This window comes from Mustela nivalis (assembly GCF_964662115.1).
Source record: "Mustela nivalis genome assembly, chromosome: 13".
Lineage (NCBI taxonomy): Eukaryota > Metazoa > Chordata > Mammalia > Carnivora > Mustelidae > Mustela > Mustela nivalis.
This window is the reverse complement of record NC_139032.1, coordinates 9,173,243-9,196,695: the sequence shown is the minus strand read 5'-3', so window position 1 is coordinate 9,196,695 and position 23,453 is coordinate 9,173,243. Positions and strand designations below refer to the sequence as shown.

The window sequence follows — 23,453 nt, the reverse complement described above, 5'->3', positions numbered from 1 at the left end:
AGAAAGAAAGAAACATGAGCAGGGAACGAACGGGGGGGGGGGTAGAGGAAGAAGCAGACTCCCCACTGAGCAGGGAGCAGGATGACTTGAGGCTCAGTCCGAGCATCCTGAGATCATCATCTCAACCGAAGTCAGACACTTAACTGACTGAGCCACCCAGGCGGCTCTCTGGTTTATTCGTTATGGTCCTTCTATCTCTCATGATGCTGGGAGCCTTATTTTTGTTCACTCTGGTGTCCCCAGGGTTTAGAACTGGGCTCAGCACATGGTAAGTACTCAGTAAATATCTGTTAAATTAATTGAGAGACTTTTCATTGCCTCTCACAAATTAACAGCTTAATTAGTCATTTAATCAACAAATATCCACTAACCAGGCATATTTTTAAGGTATTGTTCTAGGTGCTATTGGGAAACGAGTTTTAAGATCTGGCCCCTACTTCTAAGAAGCTGACAGCTTAGATTTGGAAAAATGACTCAGGCCAAAATAGTAAAAACTAAATAAAACAATATAAATGTAACTAAAAATGCACAATGGTAGATTATAAAGGACATAGACATTAAGGTGAATGGGAGGTCAAAGGAGAAAAGGATTTCTTGGATAGGGTGGGCAGGGATGGTTTTTCCTAAAACAGGGATCTGAGCAAATCCTTAAGATAGGGTAGTTGGGTGGAGAACTGAGGCGCCGGCTCCAGTTCAAGAATAGAGCAAGGGCATCGGTGAGCACCAGCAGGTCTGAGAGAGCGCATTGGCTACTCTCACAGCCACAGTGGGGATTGAGGTTGGATGGCTTTGCAAACTGGACAAGCATCAGGGCGGGTGGCCTTGTCCGGGGACGGCGGAGGAGGGAGTGATGGCTTCGGAGAGCGGGCGGTGGCAGTGTCGCCCGGTGACGCACCTGCCGATGTGTGCGGGAGGACTGAGCGGGGAGCAGCTTGCCCGCAGAGGAGGCTGCGGAGGCAGGCCAGGCCGAGGGCATGGGAGATAGAGCCAGGCACCAGGGAAGAAGGCTGGCTTTGAAAATAAACCCTTGAGCCACAGAGGCTGGCTAGAAAGCTTGGTCATTATCTAGGCTCTACTATCACTTTTCATCTTCCTTTTATTAACATTTAGCTTTTTGGTCCTTTCATGGCTCGCGGCCTCTTTCACTAGATAAGAAGGGTGAAATCTAGTCTTTTAAAACCTTTCTCAACCCCTGTTTTAAAATTGGTTTTCAGAGAGAGAGCGACTTGGGTTCTGGGCTTTGATCAACATTAAAAAAAGATATTGTGAGCATTAAATTTAATGTTTTATAATGTCTTATAAACACTAATGACATCAGGCTGCATGTTTAGCAAGATGAGTTCACTTCGCCGGCCCATCCCTAGTCCCCAGTGCCCAGATGGAGGTGGACCCCCTCCTGAAAACGGTTTCAGCTGTCTTATGCGGCGCTCACCGATGGGTTTAGCCTAGACACTCCTCCACTGGCAAGGAACAACAATGGTGTTAAATAAATGTTGTGCTGGTGGCTGAGACCCTATCAGGTTAGTGGGCTTTGCTTATGCTGGTAAGGATTTTCCGTTCATGTCTGTTTGGAGACAAGAACCCACTCCCGTGACCCGCTCCCTGACTCCCTGAATAGAGGCAGAGCAGTCTGAGTCTTTGAATTACTTAGCTCGTGGCCCCAACTGTCCTCTGGCTGTTCTTTTAGTAAGTGATGGATATAACTGTATCTCAAACACGTTAGAATCATCAAGCCCTGACGTGGAATCTTGGAGAGCCGTCCCATATGGCCTGAGCATTCTTTAATTTTGCTGACAGATGAGTAAAAAAGAAGTCCTTGCATACAAAGGAAGGAAGCTCTTTCAGTGTTTTTCAGAATTAAGTAGATTGGGTGGTAGGAATTTAAGTAGAGGGAAAAAAATGGATTCACAGAAATGCCTTTTAAAGCCCATTAAGATCTGCTTTCATGGAGGCAGGGCATGGTAGAGGATGCTCGGTGGCTTTCCCCTCTATCCTGGTGTTTCTGTGAGCAGCTGCCCCACATGTCACCGTGACTCCACTGAAGCTTAGTAGGGCTGACTTGGATTGAGATGAATTACTTCTTGGTTGGGTGAGACTCAAAACCAAGGTAGGACTGGGACCAGGGTCCCTGAGGATGGCTATCATGTAACACAGTAGCATAAAGCGAGCAGCATCACACGAAAAATCTCTTGTCTGTCACTCCTGAAAAACTCCGGCGCACGTGATAAATTACGTTCCCGACTTCCTTTGTGAGAATACTGTGATTACTGAACAATCCAGAAGTAGCCTCTTTTGTCTGTTTGCCTGTACCATGTTGCAAACAATGAGAAACAGAAATGAAATGGTTAGCACCTCTGGGGCGAGTCTCCTTCCCCAAACCATGCACCACAGATACTGTTCGTCAGTTTAATTAGCTTTGTAGTTTTCAGAGATCAATTTTACAATGGAAGCAAAAGCAAATTATACTTTCAGAAAGCTTGTAAATGTGATTTCTAATTTATATCAAGTACCAAAAACTTGGTTAATAAAACTTTAATGCTTTACAAAAATACAAACACAAATGTGTGGCTGATGTCATTATGATAGATTTCTCAAAATTTCTAGATTAAATTCCACACTTAAGAATTCATATCTTTGGGGACGCCTGAGTGGCTCAGTGGGTTAAGCCGCTGCCTTAGGCTCAGGTCATGATCTCAGGGTCCAGGGATGGAGTCCCACATCAGGCTCTCTGCTCAGCAGGGAGCCTGCTTCCTCCTCTCTGTGCCTGCCTCTCTGCTTACTTGTGATCTCTCTCTGTCAAATGAATAAATAAAGTCTTTAAAAAAAAAAAGAAAGAATTCATATCTTTGGGCGCCTGGGTGGCTCAGTGGGTTGATCCTCTGCCTTCAGCTCAGGTCACGATCTCAGGGTCCTGGAATCAAGCCCCGCATCGGGCTTTCTGCACAGCAGGGAGTCTGCTTCCTCCTCTCTCTCTGCCTGCCTCTCTGCCTACTTGTGATCTCTCTCTCTGTTACGTGAAGAAATAAAAAATCTTAAAAAAAAAAAGAATTCATATCTTTCCAGAACATTTATACACAATGTGGATTTTGAAGTGAATAATCTAAAATTTCCTGATACTTATTTTCTGTGTACTGCACAGGGTGATCAGAATTTATTTTATTTCTCTTTCTTTTTTATTTATTTTTTTTAAACAGAAGCATTATTAAAAAAAAAAAAAGAAAACCAATAAAAACCTTTCTTGTAGCAGTGGTGACAAAATTACATTTATCTGAGCCTACCAAATATGCATACCCCCGTGACAGTAAATGCTCACTTACAGTTATGGAACATGAGAAAAATGGAAATTCTTCTGTCGTGTTGCAGAATCTATAACCTAACACAATTTTGAAACCACTTTTTGCTCTTACAGAGTTAATTTGGTAAGCTCCAAAGGACTCAAGAGTCTTTCTCAGGGCAGGCTAACCACATTGATTCTTTTCCTCTTTCAATTTTTAATTATCAGCATCCACAAATTTAGGGTTAAGAACCAGTGTATACTTTACCTCCCTCAGATAACTAAGAATTGGTGTTCTCAGGCTTGTCTTTAGGAAAAGTCACGGGTTGAGCTAAGTTTATGCATGAAAAATTTCTCCCCAGAAGGAAAATGTTTTTGGAAAAGAGTGAAAACAGGGCTTTGAATGAAGGCATGTGTGTAACCGAACGTGGGCGGGGGAAAGGCTGTAATGGACAGGTTCCTTCTGTGGTGTGAAAAGTCACCACTCCAGGAACTGCAAGCTACACTCAATTAGGCGGTTACTCAACTTGTTTCTTGACTTGAAAAATGCTTGAAATTCAGGAACTGTGGTCCTGTGGTCAGAAAGGACAATGAAAATATATTAAGCAAGAAAGTTCATATATATATATATGCAGAATCTATAACCTAACACAATTTTGAAACCACTTTTTGCTCTTACAGAGTTAATTTGGTAATTTGGTTAATTTATATATATATAAAGTTTATCTTCGGTCAGGAACTGGCATGTTAGGAAGACTTAAAAGATGTTTCAAACACCAGTAATCCACAGAGACAAATAAAAGCAAAAGGAAACTATGACAATGAAACTCGGCATCTGGTTGACATTTACATAAAGACACGAGAGTACAAACAATTTTCAGGACGACCACTCCAGTGACATATTTTTTAAAGAGTGCAGAAAAGAAATATGTGGCTGAGCAAATCTTAACACCACATGCAAGGGAGCCATCAATATTTATTACCTTATAGATTTGCCAAATGACGTAGAGCATCTGGGAAGACTCTACGGAGTGCCGAGCTGGAAGTTGGTTATGTGCTTTCATACGTTGTTCTGTGGACGGAGGCCAGACCTGGTTCTTTTGGAAGAGATAAGCAGGGATCTACTGACTTTGTAACTCTTCGGTAGATGAAAGTTAAGCAGGCAGATGTCTGCACGGACAGTGCAAGTGGGAAGCAAAACACCGTGGAGAAGAAAAAAACAACAAACCCCTGTTCTTTGAGACCCTCCCTGGCAGGGTGTCTGTTTAGGTAAAGGCAGGGCAGGCAAAGAAGCCTTTGGGCTCAGGATGTGTTTTCATTAGTGGGCAGAGTACAAGTCCCTGAGTGGAGAGGAGCCCAGCAGGTGCACAGTTCAAAAACCAAGGGGGATGTCAGCTCTCTGGGAAGTAACTGCTCCCAGGCCCTTACAGGGTAACAGCCCTAAAGCTCTGAGGGAGTAATTAATGGCTGTGTGTTTGAGAAGGGCTCCTCCACATTGGTTAGCAAATCAGGCTGCATGGAATTCAATTTCTAGACTCTCGAATCTAGCGGCATGGTTCACTTCTGCCACTTGTGTCTCTGTCTCCAGTCCACTGGCATCAAGCCCGGTGCCCAGATAGTATTTTGCTAGAATGAGTTGTCACAAGATTGTGAATTCTAGAAAATATCAAATCTGAGGCCCAAGAAATTCCATCCCCTTGGTATACCGGTTCAGCCAATGGGCTGCTGCTCTAATGGACAAAAATGCAGTCGACTTTCTCAAGCATCCTCTGAGCAGGGGGCGGGGGGGCAGAAAGAATGGTCCATGACAGCTGCTGAATCTGGCTAATGGATATATAGATATTGTATATCCAAATGGCTATATGGATAGCATGAATATTATACAATTGGATTATACTAATGGACATTTTACTACGCGGCCTGCTTTTATATATTCTTTAAAATTTTTCCATCACTGGGACGCCTGGGTGGCTCAGTTGATTAAGCGGCTGCCTTCGGCTCAGGTCATGATCCCAGCGTCCTGGGATCGAGTCCCACATCGGGCTCCTTGCTTGGCAGGGAGCCTGCTTCTCCCTCTGCCTCTGCCTGCCACTCTGTCTGCCTTTGCTTGCTCTCGCTTCTCTCTCTATGACAAATAAAAAAATTTTTTTTTTTTTTCCATCACTACAAGTGTAAGTAAGAGGAAGGGAAGAAAACAGCTCAGCGTCTAGTTGCAGCTGGAAACCAGCCTTAACTGATTGAGATAAGAGAGTGGAAGGTGAACCTGTCCTTCCCCACACAACAGCACGTTTCTTTGGAGGAGAAATGAAAAGTGTTCGAGTCAACCTGTTTATTTAGGTTTATTACCTTTCTGCATCCCTCCTGCTTCTCAAAATGGAAGGAGTAGTTCCTGCTCAGTGATTCCACAGGGATAAAGAAATCTACACTCCATAGCTTGGTTCCCTGTTGGCCACAAGAGAGGGAAGGCACTGGATTTTTAAGTTCGGTGGATGAAGGAACATAATGGCAGCTTAATTTGAGAGAAGGGCATTGCTTCAACAGTCATGAATGAAGCAGCACCTGTCACTTCCCTCTCTGGCCTGTCACAGACAGCATCTTATTGGATCTTGTTAACCTGCTACCCAAGGAATGATCATCCTGATTTGAAAGTGAGCAAAATCAGACAAGGGGAACCTCATTAATGCTGAAAACACTTTGTGATTTTCAAAGAATTCCAATTTTTTTTTGAACTTAAGAAACCACTGATAGTAGGCAAAGAAAAATATTTATTGTGCCCATTTACAAACGAGCCACGGAGGCTTAGACAGGTTAAATGACTTGTCTAAAACTTCTCAGGGGTTCCAGAAATGACTTGTGGTCTTCTATGCTTTGGGAGCCCAGGCTGGTTATGCAGCTTCCCGTCAACGTTTGCATTATGTGGGTGTCTTGGGTCATTTCCTATTACAACAAACTTCAGTCTTCCTCACTGGCCACAAAGCCAAATTCTGAAAATCTGTTCCTCGCTGACAGTGCTCTTTGTTCCTCAGGGGGCTGTCTGTAGGGAGAGATCTGCAAGGTGGAAGCCGGGGAGGATGGGAAGAGAGAAGGACTGAGAACTCGGGGCTGGTGCCCTTCTTGCCAAATTTGTGTTTGTGGCGATCAAGTTGGCTTCTCCTGGAAGAAAAACCTGGGCATGTGGGCACGTGGGGAGCTGATTTCCTGCAGAAGCCTCTGAGATCTAGGTCCCTTTTCTTTAAGGCCCCTCTGGCTAACTCTAGTAGGGAATGTGCTAAATGGGGGGCGGGGGTGTGCTTCAAATTCAGACCTGGCTTTTGTTGTCCTAACCTTGTACTCTGGACGGGACAGCCCTTCCCGACTGGCTCCCGGTAAGTGTAAAATGAGGAGCTGTGGACGAGTCAGTAATGCCGAGTCGGAAGGGTCTGCCCAGCACAGAATCTGACCTGGACCCTCCGTCAGTGCGATTCCTTCTTCTCCTTTCCTTCCCGGCAAAATCCTCCCGGGAATCTGTTCTTCCCAGTAGACGCTTGAAGGAAGGCTGGAAGGAGAGGAATCAGAACCCCCAGGGAAGCAAATGACCTCCACTGTCTTCCTTTCCTCTGCCGGTGACCGTCCAAACTTACGGCCCGATCACTGTCCCTAGGACCACAGACCCTCCTCGAAGAGCGGACGGGTCGGGGTGGGATCGGGGGTAAGATGTAACGCCGGGGGTGCCTGGGTGCCACTCGGTTCCCAGGTCCACGTGCCCGCTCCACAGCGCCCCCTCGCGGCCTCTTGCCTCAGGGAGGACGAACTTGCCACTGGTTTCCCCAAGCTGCGTCTCCGGGCAGCGACCCCGCCCCGGGGGTCACTGGCGTTTGACACTGCAACCGCCTGGGGGTCGCTAGACACTGGGGGAGGATCAAAGCATTCCTCCGGAGCCCGAAGCGCCGAGGGATGCACTTTTGTTAGCCCGGCCTCACCTCACCAATAAATTTTTCTGCAAACGATGGGGCAGGGGTGGAGGGCCAAGGGGGGGGGGCGCTGGTGGCCGGAACGAAGGGACGGGAGGGTCGCGCACCTGTGTTCCTGCCGCGTGAAATCAGTATGATGCCGGTGACATCTCCCCCTCTCTTGCCCCCTTCGAACCACTCATCTCCCTTCTTTCAACACCGGCCTGCTCTGTGGGGTCAGCGTTTTCAAAGAGAGTATTTCTTTCCTCCGGGCTCTTAAAAGTTTATGTAGCACTTTGTTATAAGGGGTGCGTCCTCAGGCGGGGCTTTCTTCTCTCCCTGTTCCCCCTTCCCCCCACACAGGCCTTTCCCATTTTCTCACCCCACCTAGAAGTATTAAAAAAAAAAAATGGGGCATAGCTTTAGGGGTGATTTGTTTTAAGTTTAGGTCTTTTATTTTGCAAACTAACAGATGGAAGCCTCCAGGAGGGAGGGTGAGGAGAATGGCTCAAGGTCAAGGGTGACTTTAATTGGCAAAACCAAGGATAGAACAGGAAGTTCCTTAGCATTACTAACCCCCACCCCCCACTTATTTCACAGACGGAAAAAAAATCCCAGAGCTATCTCAGGCCAAGTCAAGTACTTTGTAGAGGTGTCGGTGTTCTCACCAACTGGCTTCGAGGCTGGAGGCTCGGGACTCACACTGCAGTCACTGGAGAATACGGACAGTCAGTCGCTTGCCAGCCACGGGAAAGCAAGACAGAGAGCCCAGTGCAGTTTGGTCCTTTCTTCCTCTCCACTCCTTCCCCACCCCCAATCCAGAGCAGACACCATAGTGCATCTGAGCTGTGCAAGACATTCTGTCAGGGGCTTCTGCCGGGCTGGGGTAGAGCTTGAGCATAGGATGTTTCTGGTAGAAATTAGGAGGATCCCTCCTGCTGGGAGAGAAGAGAGACTTCCTGGGGCTAATACTCAGACCCGAGAGTGAGCATATCACACAGAACAGGGCCAGGAAGGCCTATTTAGATGGTTTGTAAGTTTTTGCTTAACATCCTACTTTGGAACCTTTGTGAATTGTGAGTACCCTCTTTGTCACCGGAATGAATGCTCATTGGATCTGGGCTCTAGGAATTAACTCTTTCTTGAAACTACTCCATGTTCCCTTCTTTGACTAGTTGACAGCTTTATCTTATTTTATTTTTTGTTTTGCTTTCACATTTTTAAAAGATTTTATTTATTTATTTGACAGACAGAGATCACAGGTAGGCAGAGAGGCAGGCAGAGAGAGAGGGGGAAGCAGGCTCCCCGCTGAGCAGAGAGCCCAATGCAGGGCTTGATTCCAGGACCCTGAGAACATGACCTGAGCCAAAGGCAGAGGCTTTAACCCACTGAGCCATCCAGGTGCCCCCACTGCTTTCACATTTTTGACCTGCATTTTGACCAGACAGGATCAATCTTAGAAGTATGGTGCAGCAGAATTGCCACCAAGATGTCAGAACTAACAGTGAAGCCTGTTTCTATTTTTTTTCCTCCTCCTCTTCCTCTTGTCCTCTGTGGACTTTCCTCACGAGTCCATCAACAGAAGTGACAGTTTGTTAGAGCCTTTAAGTTTTGAGAGAGAATCTGGAAATCACTGAATCTTACTCCTTCACTTTTTAGTCGAGGAATCTGAGGCCCAGCAAGGTAAAAAATTTGCCCAATGCCTGCTACACATGGATGAAATTAAATTTTCACCATAGTGCCTGACCCCTCCCTGGTTTTTGCTTCCTCCTCTCTCTCTTGCTTTCTCTCTCCTTGGTGTAGTTGGACTGTGGGGAAAATATTGAGAGTGATTTGAGCGTGGCTAAAGTCTGCTCCCTCCCCATGTTAACCCCCAATATGGGATGGGGGTGTGTGTGTGTGTGTAAGGTCTCACGGTTGAGGGTGAGCTGTTTCAGTTAGTCATGAGGCCCCCTGGGGGTAGTGGGAGCTCCAGAGCAGGGGACAGGCTGAGCTTCCTCTCCTGGTGACCTTCCCTATAGCATGGCACTGCCCCTGGGGCAGAACCAGGGCTCTGCCACCATTCTGGAGTGTGCCTCCCCTCCCCACCATTTGGAATGGGTACTGAGGAGTGAAGGTCGTCTGTGGTTGCCTCATCTTCTAGCTGCTACGTGACCCTCTAGTGAACTGAGCCCCGTTTCCCAGCAAGGAGGATCATACTTGGGTGGGTGGGAGAGATGTCCTTCAGATGTGCAAGGAAGGATTGCTTCACGTTGGGGGCATCAGACGCCACACCCGCTGCAAAGGGCATTGTTTTTTATTTTTTTATTTTTTATTTTTTATTTTTTTATTGTGTGGAGGCACCGTGGAGCCTGAGAAGTTACTGTGGGCCCGTGAGTCCTGGGCGGCCACTGTGTGCCTCCCTAGCAAATCCCATGCGCTTCTCTTAGCCTCAGTTTTCCTCTCTGGACTAGTCATGGCCCTCTCGGTTTCATATGCCTGTGATTTAAAAACCCTGCTTCGTGCGGAGGAGGGAGGAGAACCCAGATCGCATTGTCCTTTTGTTCAGCTTCTTTTTGGACGCGCGGAGCAAGGAAAGGGAGAAGAGTTATCTCCCGAAAGCTGCCCCCCGCCCGCCCCCTTGCCTGTGACAGGTCGTATATTTGATTACGCAAGGCAAATTGGGAAATCATATCTCTGCAATCCCATCTGGGATTATTTATTTCGCTGCGTCCACAGCCGGTCAAAGTTGTGAGAGAATACAATGTTAAAAGTAGCTTCCCGCGAGAGGAGGTGGATTCGAGTTCATCTCCAGAGGAACCAGAGCCATAACCCGCCCCAGCAATCACTTCTGCGAGACGCAGAAGTCTCAAGCGTTCTTCACCACCCCAGGCGCTCGCCGCAGGCTGATCTAGCTGGCGGCGTCTCAGGCTGGTGATGCAGGGCCCGGGTCCTCCCGGGTCCAGCTTGGTCTCCAGGCCTGGGAAGCAGGGGAGTGGGGCAGGGCGGGGCGCGGAGGAGATCGGGCTTGGAATCTCCCCGGGCCTCGCGCTTCCTTCAGGCTGGTTCGCGGAGTTAAAATGACAACCCTAAACTGACACAAGTAACAACTTCCAGGTACTCCGGGGTCAGTAGGGCCGGGTCGCCGAGCCAGGGGATCTGCGGTGTCCTGTCCTTTAAGGTTAACCCCACTTAGGAGTTGGGGAGAGGGAGGCGCAGAGGGAGCTGAAGGATGTTCTTCGCTACCGCCCAGCCCGCATTGGACGCCCCCTCTGCCGGCTCCGAAACCCCGGGCGCTCGGCCTCCAAGCCGGATCGCCCGCGCCCAGCCACCGCCCGGAAACCGGCCCACGGCCCGCTACGCTCCGGCGGCCGAGGGCTCTAGGAACCGGGCGAGAGGCGGCCGGCCTGGCAGGGGAAGCCAAGCGCGCCCCCAAGTCGCACCCAAGCCGGCGTGGCCACGCGGGCCGGACACTGCGCGGGGCCGGCGGGGCGGGCAGCGGGGCGGGGGGCGCCGCAGCGGATCCACGCGTGAGCCGGGGCTGATCCGAAACACGCTTCCCTCTTTTTCTTTTTGGAGCGGTATTTGAAGGAAAAAAAGAAAGAAAGAAAGAAAATGACCCTCCCTCCCTTCCGCTTTCTTGTTAAAGTTCTGTTGCTGGACTTGCGGCAGGGGGTCTTCGCACCGGGTAGGTCGGAGCTGTGCGGGAATGGGGGGGAGGTGGTTGCAGGGGTTAGGGTGAGAGAGATTTGGGGGGCAAGGGAGAAGGAAGCCGAGAGAGGAGCTGAGCAATTAAGAGAGAAGGAGATTCTGCGGGCCTCGCCCACCAAGCCAGACCCGCCGCGTCACCGGCGACCCCGCCGCTTTGTCATTTACAAGAGGGACTCGGACTTGCACTTGGTAATTTGGTGGTTTAGGGCAAGGGATTTGCTTCCTCATCTAACAGGTCCTAGACTCCTGGCCTGACTCCTTTTTAGAGAGGAACCCGGAGAAGGAATCTGGATTCCCCGGCCCCTCGCCTTTCCGTGGAGCATCCTCACCGCCTTTCCGCGGCCGGGCCCAGAACCAACCAACGAACATTGCTTGAGCTGTTCTCGCTAGGTGAAGACTGCCGGGGAAAGCCTCTCTTCCCATCTTGCAGATGAGGCAACTGAGGCGCAGAGATAGATTGACCAAGATCACGTGGTCAGTGGACAGACCTGTCTAGAGCCCGGGCTCTCTGCTCCTGCTGCTTTCGCACGGTTTATTTACTAGCCACTTTGCGCAACCGTAGATTCTCTTTTCATTTTCCCAGAAAAATGGAGACAATTTCTTGTTTAATATCGGAGTCCCTCAGACTTCCTGAAGCTCATCCCAAGATAAAAACACCCCTTTCCCCACTCCCTTCCCACATACCTCACTTCTAAGCGATTGTTGGAATTGGGATACCCAAGGGGGGTGGGGCATTCGGGGCCAGGGAATAGAGTGTAATTTAACTGGATTGCGATTACAGCTGCGGGCCTTCCCGTGGCGGATGGGGGTGCAGGAAGGTGGTGGACAGGTAGGGGTGGGGTGGAGCGGGACTCCAGGAATTGGGCAGGGAGGTGTGGAGGTATGGAGGCTGTCTTGTTTCTGCCAGGGGTGGGGGAGTGCTGAGAAAGTAAGAGCTCTGGGCCCACCCGCCAGAAACCTGTGGGCAGGTCCCTTCCGCAAGCGCCGCGGAACCGCCTTCCCCCTCTCGGGGCTGGTGAGGCCGGTCCTGCAGACCCACGTTCTCAGGACCTTGCTCTCTCGGTTTGCTCCGAGTCCTGGGAGCCGGTGCCACTGTCCTTGGGCCCTACTAGCTCCTACACCCCCAGTCCCCAGCTCCAGTCCTGGGTTCGCCCGCATGATTTACTGTACACAAATCCCTCTTGTTTCCTCCTTATGTAGCAGCTTTTACAACTCCCAACTAGTTCAAGGGCTGTCTGTCTGGTTTATTTTGTGTTTAGGAAATTGCCATTGAGTGCCTCTTTGCCCTCCCATTCCTTCCTTGTTCCCCTTCCCCTCGATCTATTACCCCACATTAGCAAACCTTCTTTCTTGATTTTGTTTCTTAATATTTAAAAGAACTAGTGAAGGGCTAATGACCTCATATACTACCCCCCTAAAAGCCATAAATGAAATAAAAGCCCAGGGAGCCAACTGCGCGAACCCGCCGCTGGCTCTGGTGGAGGTTTGTGCTTCACTTTCAGGTCACGGGGGAGAAGCACTGAAATGCGTTTTGCAAAAGCAGAAATGTGTCTAGTAGGAATAGTCGCAGAATAGTTGGTAAAAACGTGCTGTGTCCTGTTATAGGAGGGCTGCTCTTAACGCCAGGTACAAGTGTCAGGCCAGGAGCGGGGGAATAAAGTTAAAAACAAAACAAAACAAAACAAAAAGCGCGGACCCACTGTGAGTCTTTGTGGTTGGGTCGGGAAGGGCTCTGCGAAGATTCTGAGACTTCAGAGAAGAGGCCGACCAGTCCACTGCTCTCCCGGAGACCACTGGGCTCCTCTTTGAAACTCAGAGTCGTCATTGGAAAAAATGGGGGAAAATAACACATTTCTGTTGCCAGGAATTCAAATGCTCTAAAGTAAGTGAACAAATGCACTTAGACGAATATAAGAAACTACGAAAAAGGTAATAAAAGTCACTGGTGTTATTATTAGTGGGGCCAAGCGAGAGGCACGAAAGGTCTGCGTGACGCTTTGTCCCGTGTCTGAGCGCGCACAGCTCCTGGTTTACCTTCTGAGACGCCCCAGAGCAACTGAGCAGCGTACTGCAATACTCAGGACGGATGCTCTGGTTCCTTCCCTGGACATCGTGAAAGGCTTCGGGGAGAAGCACCCGCACAAAGGGAAATCCCAGTGTCTATTTACTAGGAAAGAATTCTGCGACTCCGCCAAAGGCTTGAGAGTACCTGCGCGTCCCGCCCTCCGATCGCGTTACTTTGACAGTAATCAACTGCCTCCTTTCCACCGCTCAGAACTTGGTTAACTTCTTTCCACGGGCTCTGAGAAGAGAGACGCTAGAATCAGTTCAGCAATTTCCTTCCTGTACACATACTTACCGCAGGCCTACTATGTGCCCAGTGCAGTGGCGCTTTCCCAGTCTCTCCTCGACCGATCCTGAGATGCACTGATTATTTAAAGGTGTTCCCAGAAGTGGGTCTAAGGGCTTTTAAATTCATTTCAAGAAATAAATGTAACGTTGAAATAGGGGACTAATTCTTCGAAAATGTTGAAAATTTAATTGTTATTAATCATTTGTGTAAGGGATTTTTGAGGCAGACGGTAGAAAGTCTCTCTTTTTTCTTTGTAAGTGCTCCCATGCACACTAAAAAGTCATCCTTTAAAAAAACAACTTCGTTTAAAAACATGCTTGGAGTGGGTATATTGCACTTAAATTTCCTAATAGCATGTATCTCCCCCCCCCCCCCGCCCCATCAACCGTAACAGTAATTGACAGCGGAGAAAAAGGTAAGTGACGTGGGTGCCTTGGCCACCTGCCGGCCTCACGGGTTTGGTGGAAGTTAATGAGTTAACTACTTTGCACTTCAAGGATGAGCGGCGCTGGCCACAGAACTATCCACAGATCATTTGTCCGCCAACCTGGCGCTGGGTGTGTGTGTGTGTGTGTGTGTGTGTGTGTGTGTGTGTGCAAGGTATCATGGTTTAGTGTTGCAGGAGAAAGTAGGATGCCGCTGCGCACCGGGTTGGAGAGGCCTCATTCCGCGCGCAGCTTTGGGTTAATTGCCGAGGCGCGGAGATACTGGCGATGCTGATAACGTGCAGATCCACACCAGCCTTTCTGACCGCTGGCTTGGCTGTCGTCTTCTCTGTGAACAATGCGATCCGTAAGAGTGTGTTTCTGCTTGTTTCCTATAGTCCGCGGGATAAATGGCGACTTCACCCCAGCAGACGCCGTCACACTTCGGTTGTAACGTTGGGACCGAAGACCCGGCTGCACCGAACGCCGCGCGGGAGCATTTTCGAGAGGAGCGCGGCTGGGAGGGGCGCCACGGCCGCGAGGAGGCGGAGAGCGCCAGGCCGGCGCGCCTCGGCCAATCAGCGTGCACACCGCCTGACAACCGTCCAATTAGAGGGCGCGGAGCTCGGGGCCCGGAGCCGATAATACTAGGAAGGGGAGCAGAGGCTGAGTATTGCAGCAAGGGGCGCTGCGCCGCACGCAGCTGCGTGCGCCCGCGCGCCCCTAGAGCCGGAGATCTGAGCCAGGCCAGGGCGGCCCAGCCTTCCCGCCCAGACTGGGTCAGAGGAAGCCGAAAGCAGCTTTAGCGGGGTGAAGCGCTCGGGGGTGCCGAGGACCGGTTAGAACTTGGCAGAGTCCGGGATGTGCGGAGCGAGGCCACTGAGGACTTGATTCATCTTCTCTACCCTTCTCCCCTGCTCCCCATCCACGGGGCTCCAGGCCTCCAGCTGTCAGCCCCCGATTTCGTGGCAGGGTGTGGCGGACCCGATTTCTGTTTGCAAGCACTGCCAGCAGCCCAAGAGCCAGGTCCCAAGGCTGGATAACTTTTGCCTCGGCTGCTGGCCCGGGCCTCAGAGTCTTGGTGAGTGCCGTGATGTTGCTGGGGTGTCAGGGAGGGCAAATATCACCTTTTCTTATCTTTTGTGCTTTACGTGCATGTCTTGCCTGTACGTGCAAACCGTGCCCGATGTCGATATGGAGACCTTGCAGCTCAGCCCTGCGCGGCTCAACGCCTATTGATACTGGAAGAGCATCGCAGCTCCATGCCCCGTGTCCTTATGGGGATCTGACAGAAGAACAATTTTGCCTTTGAGTTATTTGCTGGGGGTGGGGGACATGAAAGGACCTTTCCAAGCTCAAAATGGGGTTCCTGTTTTTGAGAGGCATTTGAAAGGTGTAGGGCGGTACTTCGCCGCGTCTCAAGGGCCCCTGTGGTCTAAAGGAAAAGGACTCTCCCATGGACGTGGTCCTGTTCATCATGGCCATAGTAGTTGGACGTGGGGAAGCCCGGCGAGCGGACTAGGCCGGCCTAGTTGGACACAGTACTTTGGTGCGTGTGATCAACGCGTTTCCGGAGGGACTTGTCCCGAGAGGGGGTGTAAAGCCAGAGGTCTGTGGTTAAAGGTCAGGTGCTCATGGAGCACTTAGAATCAATAGATAGAAACCTTGTTGGGTTGGGGATTTCTGGGCCCTGAAGCTACAAGAACGGCGCTGTGGTGTGGAAGTGAGGGACGCGGAGAGAACAGGGGTCTCCAAGGGGCCGAGGCTGGCGGACCAGGAGCGTGCGGCGCGAGGCCGAGGGTCCGTGCCTGACGGCGGTCGGTGCCTCTCGGCGTCTTTCCGTGTCTCCGCAGAGCGCAGGAGGACACCGAGCGTCGGCCGGAGCGGAGCGCAGTGCGCCATGGCCGACGGGCCGGCGGCGGGCCCGGCGGCCGGGGACTGGGAGATCGACGTGGAGAGCCTGGAGCTGGAGGAGGACGGCCGCGGGCCGCCGCCAACCACCCCGCCCGGGCCCAGCCCGCCGTCGGCCGACGGGGACGGCGAGGACGACGAGGACGACGAGGACGACGACGACGCGGAGGACGAGGGCGACGGCCTGGACGCGGGCGCGTCCCCGGGGGGGCCGGGCGGGCCGGAGCAGCCGCGGGCCCCACGGCCGGGGCCAAGCCCCGCGCCGCAGGCCTCGCCCGCGCCGGCCCGGCCCCCGGAGCGCGGCGCGAACGCGGGCGGCGGCGCGGAGCCGCGCAAGCTCAGCCGCACGCCCAAGTGCGCGCGCTGCCGCAACCACGGCGTGGTGTCCTGCCTCAAGGGCCACAAGCGCTTCTGCCGCTGGCGCGACTGCCAGTGCGCCAACTGCCTGCTGGTGGTGGAGCGCCAGCGCGTCATGGCCGCCCAGGTGGCGCTCCGGAGGCAGCAGGCCACGGAGGTGCGTACCCGCCGCGCCCGGGGTCGCGCCTCGCGGGGGAGCCGGGCCGCCGTGGGGGTGGGGGGGCCGTCGGGCGCGGGGAGGGCCGCGGCGCCCGGCGCTTCCCGGGGAGGCCGGGGAGGACGCTTCTCTGCTCCCCGCGGCCCGCGGAGCCCGGCGGGGTGGAGACGCGGCCGCGGGCATCGCTGGGGGAACTTGTCCGGGGAAGTTCTGGGTTAAAAGCAGGCGGAGAGACCTTGAAAGTGGTAAAGTGGTTCGGAACTTTGTGGGAAAGCCTTTTTTTTTTTTAATCTTTTAACTGTTAAGGCTTATTTTGGTGGTGCTGGGGGGAGGAGGCCGGTGGTGGCCGCAGGGCCCCGGTTCGGCCGTCCGCCCCCGCGTTTCAGTGCGGGTCTCGGGCAGGGAGCCGCGCGGCGGCGTGTGCGCTCAGCGCTGCCGCCGTCACGGGCCCTTTAAGAGAGGCCCACGAGCTGCCCATTTTACAGATGAGACCACGCTGGCCAGGGGAAGGAGGCGCCCGCAGAAAGATCCCTGCTGCCCCACACCGTGCCGGGGTTTTCTTTAAGGGGGAGGCTCTTCTGGAACTTCGGGTTTCTGGTTTCCTTGTGTTCCTGCGCACGGAGAGCTCAGAGTTAGGGAGGCTGCGCGGGGTCTCCTCTCCCAGAGTTTTGCGTTTACTTTTTGGCGAGAAGGGCCTGGGGAATGGATCACCCTATACACAGAGGACAGTGACCCTACTGGAAAGGTTCCCAAGGACCCCCGAGAGTGCGCGCTGGTTGCCCCAGGTGGCCTTGGCCCTGGGCTGGGCCTGCCCCCACCTGCGCCACGTTTCACCGCGGTCTCCAGGGTCCCTCGAGGGTCCCCCTCGCCGGCTGGACTGAACGCGGGGGGTACAAGGGCCCAGAATACCGCAGACCTGGTGGTGAGGGAGGGAGCGAAGTCGTGTTTCTTCTTGTCCCCCATGCCAGCAGGTCTCTGAGGGTTTTGTTTGCCTTCCTGTGTCCCAGTCTTCCCAGTGCTTTTAGCCAGGCTCGGGTTTGCGAGACCGGTACCCTCATATCTGTCCTTCAACCCGCTGCTCCTCATCCCACCTGCCCGACTGCGAGGAGGGACCAGCTCCGCCTCACTGCTCGGTGGCAGGCCATGGGCACCTTTGACCCCACTTCTGGGTGCCTGGGACACAGCTGTACCCCCACAGCTCTCCTTCAGGGCCTGGCTCCTGTCTCCACTGGCTCCTGGCTCCTTTTGCCTTCCTGTGGGATGTCCCCTAATTTCTGGCTGTGGGATGAATCTGGGGTGACTCTAGCCAAAGTGGACCCAGGGAAAATCTGCCCCACTCCCCATCAGTTGAAGTTGGTGGCCTCAGACAGAGCTTCCAGCTCGTTGTCCTGGAATTAAGGGGTGCTGGTGTAAATTAGTTGAGAGTCATTTTTGACATGAGATGGTGAAGTAAATACATTTAGCTGGGAGGGGTCGCTGATGCCACTTAGTCCCCTCATCCCACAATTTCTTTGAGGCCACTGTTGATTATGTTTCTTGTGTTTACAGGACAAGAAGGGGCTTTCCGGGAAGCAGAATAATTTCGAGCGCAAAGCCGTGTATCAGAGGCAAGTCAGGGCGCCCAGTTTGCTGGCCAAAAGCATTTTAGAAGGTAAAGCAATGCAGAATTACTCTTCAGCCTTTTAAACCAAGTTCCGAGGGATTCCCATTATTCACACATATGGCATTTTTATTAACCTGTGAAGGAGCAGTCTGAGGGGAGGGTGCTTTTTATTAGGAAGTTTTGCTCTGGGGAGGAAATCAGGATGTGGGAAAATGGATCTCACATCCCTCCTGAGGTTTTCTTCACCGATAATTCTGCTGTCTGCGTAGTAGTTGTTGTTTTCTTAATAGTGAAGGGGTGGACATGGAGTGTGTCTGAAATTTGCCCTAGCATGAGGGGTGTGCAAAGATCCACTGTCACCTGATAATGGGGTGAGGAAGGAAATCAATTTAAAAACTTTCTTTGGTTGTCGTTGGAGCTAGAGTCAGTCAAGTGAGGAGGTCACAGCTAGCCACGCGGGTAAAGACCTCTAGTCGGGCTGATCCACCCTCTAACACCACTGTTTTTCATCGTACTGTATTCCTCTCCAGAGAAGCTATGTAATTGTGGTTATTGTGCACCTCAGTTGGCCATTTCTGACAGTCAACTTTGTAGAATTGGGAAGAGGTTTTGAATCCAAGGAGGAAAGTGGAGATTGAAGTCGAATTTGAACAGCGTGAATTCTTTCTCTCTACCATGTCTAAAGCCTGGGGATACATTAATTCTTCTTAGATTATTGCTGATTTTAAAAAGCCACTCTGGGAATAGAATTTATTTATTGATCTGATAATATATTGACTACCTTTCACCATTTAAATAAAGGAAAGTTTATATTTGTTCTAATCATTGTCTCTTCATTAGATTTGGGTTGAAAAGCAGGCTTTTTTTAAAAAGTATATATTTGAATTCTGTTTTTGTTTTTGGTTTTTTTTTTCTTACGTGGCTTCTGAACGGAGTTGGTTCTACGCAGGTTTTAAAGTTTGTTTGTGTCTTACTCTGTACCATATACTTCTGACCTTAGAATGGTTTCTCATGCATTAAAAATGAATTTGGTTGCAAACTGGGTAAACAGATTTATAGCCATAGGGACCACAGGGATAACTTGAAATGGTGCCAAAGCAGCTCAAGGAGTGGGAGGGCTAAATGGATTAGTAAATTCAAGTAAATAACTTCCTACCGGAGAGATGGAAACATTAATATTCAAATTTTATTTTATTTGCAAATGAGGATGATGGGTTTGTCACTGTGTCAATGCAGACATCACAGTGGAGCCTTCAAACAAATCTGAGAGCAGCCAGTCCTGGGGGTTAGTGAAATACTCAAAGTATTTTATGTGCCAGGAATCCTACTTATGTCATGTTCATCTTCATTGTTGTTTTGTTGTTTTGAATACTTCGTCCTTATTCATAAAATGTGCACTGACTTTTTATTCTAATGATCGCCTGTTCAGCCATTCTGGGATCTGGCCAGCGTGATCAGACCTTGGGAAGAATGTTTTAGTTCAGTAATTTTCAATGTAGCTGCAGCTGTCCTCTCTGCTTTTACTTTTGTTTGCTTGTTTCTACCTCTAGCCTCTGGGAGGGGCCTGCGGAAATCACTGTCCAGTCTGACCAGTTAACAGCTCTTTTTAATTTTCTATGTTTCTCTGTTTCCTTAAGTCCCCTCTCTCTTTCTCCCCACTAATCTGCTGTAACTTTCTCTTTTTCCCTAGCTCTCCTTGGACTATTCTACACCTGTAACAATGTGTATGTAATGAACCATCTTTAGAAAATAGCCGTGCCGTCCGCTTTAGGAATAGAGATCTTTTTTTTTTACCATGGAGAAAGATGACACGGATAGTAAGGAAGCATTGACTGAGCAAGATGATGGGCAGACTTGTCCCTTAACATGTAGGAGTCTGGGAAGTGCATGACAGTTTCAGCCAGTGATGTGTGCCTGGACAGGTAAACAAACACCCCCGTAATGACAGAACAATAAAGAAAGTTACAGGATCGCTCCCCTGCTCCCCGGAGGGACCTATTTTAAACTGAGCCTACACTTTTGCTTTCTGTGTAAAAGACGAGTGTTTTGGAACTGTACATTTTTCTGGTTCTGCCGACTTGCGGTGTTTCTGTTGCCTTCTCAGCTCCCAGATTTGTCTTCCCTAGATGTTAATCTCTTTCCCTGTGCAATGCTTGCTCGTTTTAGGCTACCGCCCCATTCCAGCCGAGACTTATGTGGGAGGGGGCTTACCCCTACCTCCCCCGGTTAGTGACCGGATGCGGAAAAGGCGGGCCTTTGCCGATAAAGAGCTGGAGAACATAATGCTGGAGAGAGAATATAAAGAGAGGGAGATGCTGGAAGCGTCCCAAGCCACTGCCTTGTTCCTGCCCAGCCGCCTGGGGCACGGACCGGAGTACAACTCCTACCAAAGCGCCTACAGCCCCACCCCAGTGGAGCCGGCGAACAAAGACTTCTGCAATTTCCTGCCCACCTGCCTTGATCTCACCATGCAGTATTCAGGGTCTGGGAATATGGAGCTCATCTCTTCCAACGTCAGTGTGGCCGCGACTTACAGGCAGTATCCCTTGTCCTCGAGATTTTTAGTTTGGCCCAAGTGTGGCCCCATCAGCGACACTCTTCTCTATCAGCAATGCCTGCTAAACACCACCACCTCGGTTCAAGCCCTGAAGCCCGGCAGCGGCTGGGACTTGAAGGGAGTGCGGGTCCAGGACGGACTTGTGGCAGAACACGACTTGACGCCCCCCAAGCTAGAAGGCTCGCTGCTGCCGCCTCACCCTGCGGAGGTCCAGACGTCGAGAAGTGACCTTCAGGGTCACCAGGCCGTCCCCGAGAGGTCTGCCTTCTCCCCACCCAGACGGAATTTCTCAGCACTTGTTGACACGGACTCCCTGGCGGCTCAAGGGGACGTCTTAACCAAGATCAGCAAAGAAAGCGCCAGGCACCCTCTACCACTTAAACATAATCCATTCCACTCATTATTCCAGCAAACTCTTCATGACAAATCAGGCCCTGAGTTGCAAACACCATTTGTCAAAGAGGCCTTTGAAGAGGTCCCTAAGAAGCACAGGGAGTGTCTAGTCAAGGAGAAGCAGAGGTACACATTTACAATAGACAGATACGCCAAAGACCTTTTCGTAGCCAAACAAGTCGGAACAAAACTGTCTGTGAATGAGCCGCTGTCGTTTTCTGTTGAGTCTATTCTTAAGAGGCCTTCATCTGCCATCACTCACGTCTCTCAGTGAAAGGCTGCTTACAGGGAAAGCTGGATTTTCTGCCGTCTCAGAGGGTTCTTACCAGTTGCTAATTTTTTTTTTTTAAAGAAAAAAAGCTAAGATGTTTGTCTAAAGAAATTTCTAATGTAAATGGTGATGATTTAAAAAATGATATCTATTCATATGCATGTACTTTTTCTCCCATAAATATATTTAAACCTAAAGATGGAAATTGCTTACGTGCAAACTGTAAAGTTCCGTGCTTTACACCGCATTTCAAAAAGCAATAAAGTTGACACTGTCTTCTCAAAGACCCAGTATTTGCAGAATTACCTAGTTGTCTCTGTCTATAAGAAAAACTAGTGTCCATGAAACATGTTCCTTGTTTTTCTGTGATTCTGCATAGTTTAAAATGCTCCCAGTGGTGGTCCCTGGGGGCCACAGGAGATAGCTTATAGTGCCTTAGTTTTGCATTTTAGAGGCTGTGTAAATATAGCTACTCAAAATTGAGGCAAAAAATAGCTTTAAGGAGCATAGAACAGCTTTGCCTGTTTCTAGAATCATAATTTTGCGTGATGGGACAAAGTGGAATTAATTTGCAGGAAGATCAAGTTTAAGATCTTGTTTTTATGGTGATCTGAGTTCTCGGGATGGATGTCTTTTAGCTCTTGGCATCCTAGTTTCCTTTCCTGACAGGACGTGTATCTGGGTCCTCAAGCTTCCTTTCCAGATTGAGCTTTCTAGGCCGTCTACGCAGCTAGCGCTCCCAGAGCAGATTCACTTGTCATCAGACTGTATGGTTGAGCCCCTCACAGCTCTGTTATTTCACTGTTTCCTAAGGACCGGAGACAGCAGACACCGAAAGGGGGACACGGTCACGACTCTTCCGTGTCCAGCTTGATGTCCCACATTGTCACCAGTGCCAAAGGCTTTTGGCGTAGCTTTAAACAAAATCACGTTCAGATCACTTCAGCTGACAGTGCATTCAGTCTTCACAGCATGAGGGTGACTTCTGGAGTCTTAACCCCACCCCTCCATTTTTGAGTTTATTACTACATTCTAGTTTTGCTCAATAAAATGTTAGTTACTGTTCTCTATGATTGATAAAATGAGAGTATTAAATTTATCTCTGAAGACCTCATCTGCAAACCCCAAATGAAGTTTTTAGGATGCCACAGTCATTTCACCCCCGAAAATCCAGAGCCAAACAACCCACCGTTGGTTTTGCAATGGAGTGAGTTGTTATTTCCAGTTCTCCTGTCACTTGGGGAGCAAGAACACTTGTTGGGCATGTGGAATGTGCCAAGAAGTTTGGCATTTTAAAAAGTTTCTTTCTTGCTCTGGAAAACGTTTAAAATTACTTAAAAATGATTTTGCTACTGATGAGCTCATGTAAACCTCCAGGGGTTCTCTGAATTCTTGCTTAAAATGAGAATCGATTTCAAAAACAACAAGCCAAGGCTTAGATTGATTTCCAGTTTGTTCTTGTAAAATAATATGTGGTTTGATTGAGTCAAATTTACTTATTCTTACTATGGCAAAAGCCAGAGCAAATGGCAGTTTGCCAGAGGGAAAGAAAATGAAAGAGGACAGAGCTCACAATGACGGAGATTATCATCATTAAGTGGAAATATGTTTTCCAGTCACGAATGCTGGTGTCTGGGACGGAATCTGACTTCAGCCACCCCTCCCGCTCCTCCAGTCATCTCTGTTTTATCCAGAGAGTTGTTGATTTTTGTCTTCCTATCAGGAATTTGGTTTTTTGTGTCTGGTGTGAAGTGTAAACGTAGCATTCAACCTAACTACTGCGGAGGTAATGGGGGAAAACACATCAGAATAAACTCACAGGAAAAAAATCCCAACAGGGAAAAATAAATCCCAAGGAGAAGACCTTCTTAATCCAAACATGGACTTCCTCTCTCTATCTCTCTTTTTTTTTTTTTTTTACTCCATTTTAATAATTTGAATACTAACATTGGCCAGTTCCTCCTCTCCCCCTTTGTGTTCCGTGTACATTTTGGGACATCTTTTCTGTCCTCTGTCATTTTAGTCTCATTAAGTGAATCCCATTGGCTGTGGGTATAGGCGGTTTTTATCATGTTACCACTGACCAGATTTTTTTTTTTTTTAAAGATTATTTATTTTTGTTAGAGAGAAAGGGAGCCAGCATGTGAGCTGGGGAGGGGCAGAGGGAGAGAAGCAGACTCTCCACCAAGCATGGAGCCCTCTGTAGAGATGAGACGGGGCTCCAGGAGGGCCTCCACACAAGGCCCCGTCTCAGGAGCTTAAGATCGTGACCTGAGCCCAAACCAAGAGTCAGATGCTTAACCCACTGAGCCACCCAGTTACCCCACCAGCGGTCAGAATTTGATTGTTCTTGAACATTTATAAGGGTCAGTACTTGAAGTAATAATATTATTATTGTATCGTGCATTAGTTCTGCTCTAATGATGAGTTCTTGGGATTTCAAACCTACCGTCAGCCACTCAGTGAAAGATTTGTGCTTGACTTTGTGCTTGACTTGTTATGTCCTACCATCATTTCACTTCAATCAAAGCTA

At 49.9% G+C, this 23,453-nt stretch overlaps 1 protein-coding gene across 3 annotated transcripts; it reads left to right on the top strand.

Moving 5' to 3' along the window:
- Nucleotides 1–9,926: 9,926 nt before the first annotated feature.
- DMRT2 (doublesex and mab-3 related transcription factor 2) lies at nt 9,927–21,213 on the top strand. 3 transcript variants are annotated; one of them, XM_082694442.1, is made up of 5 exons: nt 9,927–10,299; nt 14,070–14,752; nt 15,525–16,096; nt 17,645–17,747; nt 19,390–19,859. In XM_082694442.1, the coding sequence occupies exons 3-5, from the start codon at nt 15,572–15,574 to the stop codon at nt 19,443–19,445; spliced, it is 684 nt and encodes a 227-aa protein (XP_082550568.1). In that variant the 5' UTR covers nt 9,927–10,299; nt 14,070–14,752; nt 15,525–15,571; the 3' UTR covers nt 19,446–19,859. The 3 variants fall into 3 exon arrangements, with proteins under 3 accessions (XP_082550568.1, XP_082550567.1, XP_082550566.1); XM_082694441.1 differs by lacking the exon at nt 19,390–19,859 and adding an exon at nt 18,230–18,518; XM_082694440.1 differs by lacking the exon at nt 19,390–19,859 and adding an exon at nt 19,866–21,213 and having other exon boundaries at nt 9,937–10,299.
- Nucleotides 21,214–23,453: the final 2,240 nt, after the last annotated feature.

What these genes read in the sequence shown, in the direction of transcription:
- DMRT2 (XM_082694440.1), top strand. Translation starts at nt 15,572, where the DNA reads ATGGCCGACGGGCCGGCGGCGGGCCCGGCGGCCGGGGACTGGGAGATC. An exon ending in GGAGGCAGCAGGCCACGGAG is followed by an intron (nt 16,097 to 17,644) that starts GTGCGTACCCGC and finishes TTGTGTTTACAG; the next exon opens with GACAAGAAGGGGCTTTCCGG. An exon ending in GGCCAAAAGCATTTTAGAAG is followed by an intron (nt 17,748 to 19,865) that starts GTAAAGCAATGC and finishes TGCTCGTTTTAG; the next exon opens with GCTACCGCCCCATTCCAGCC.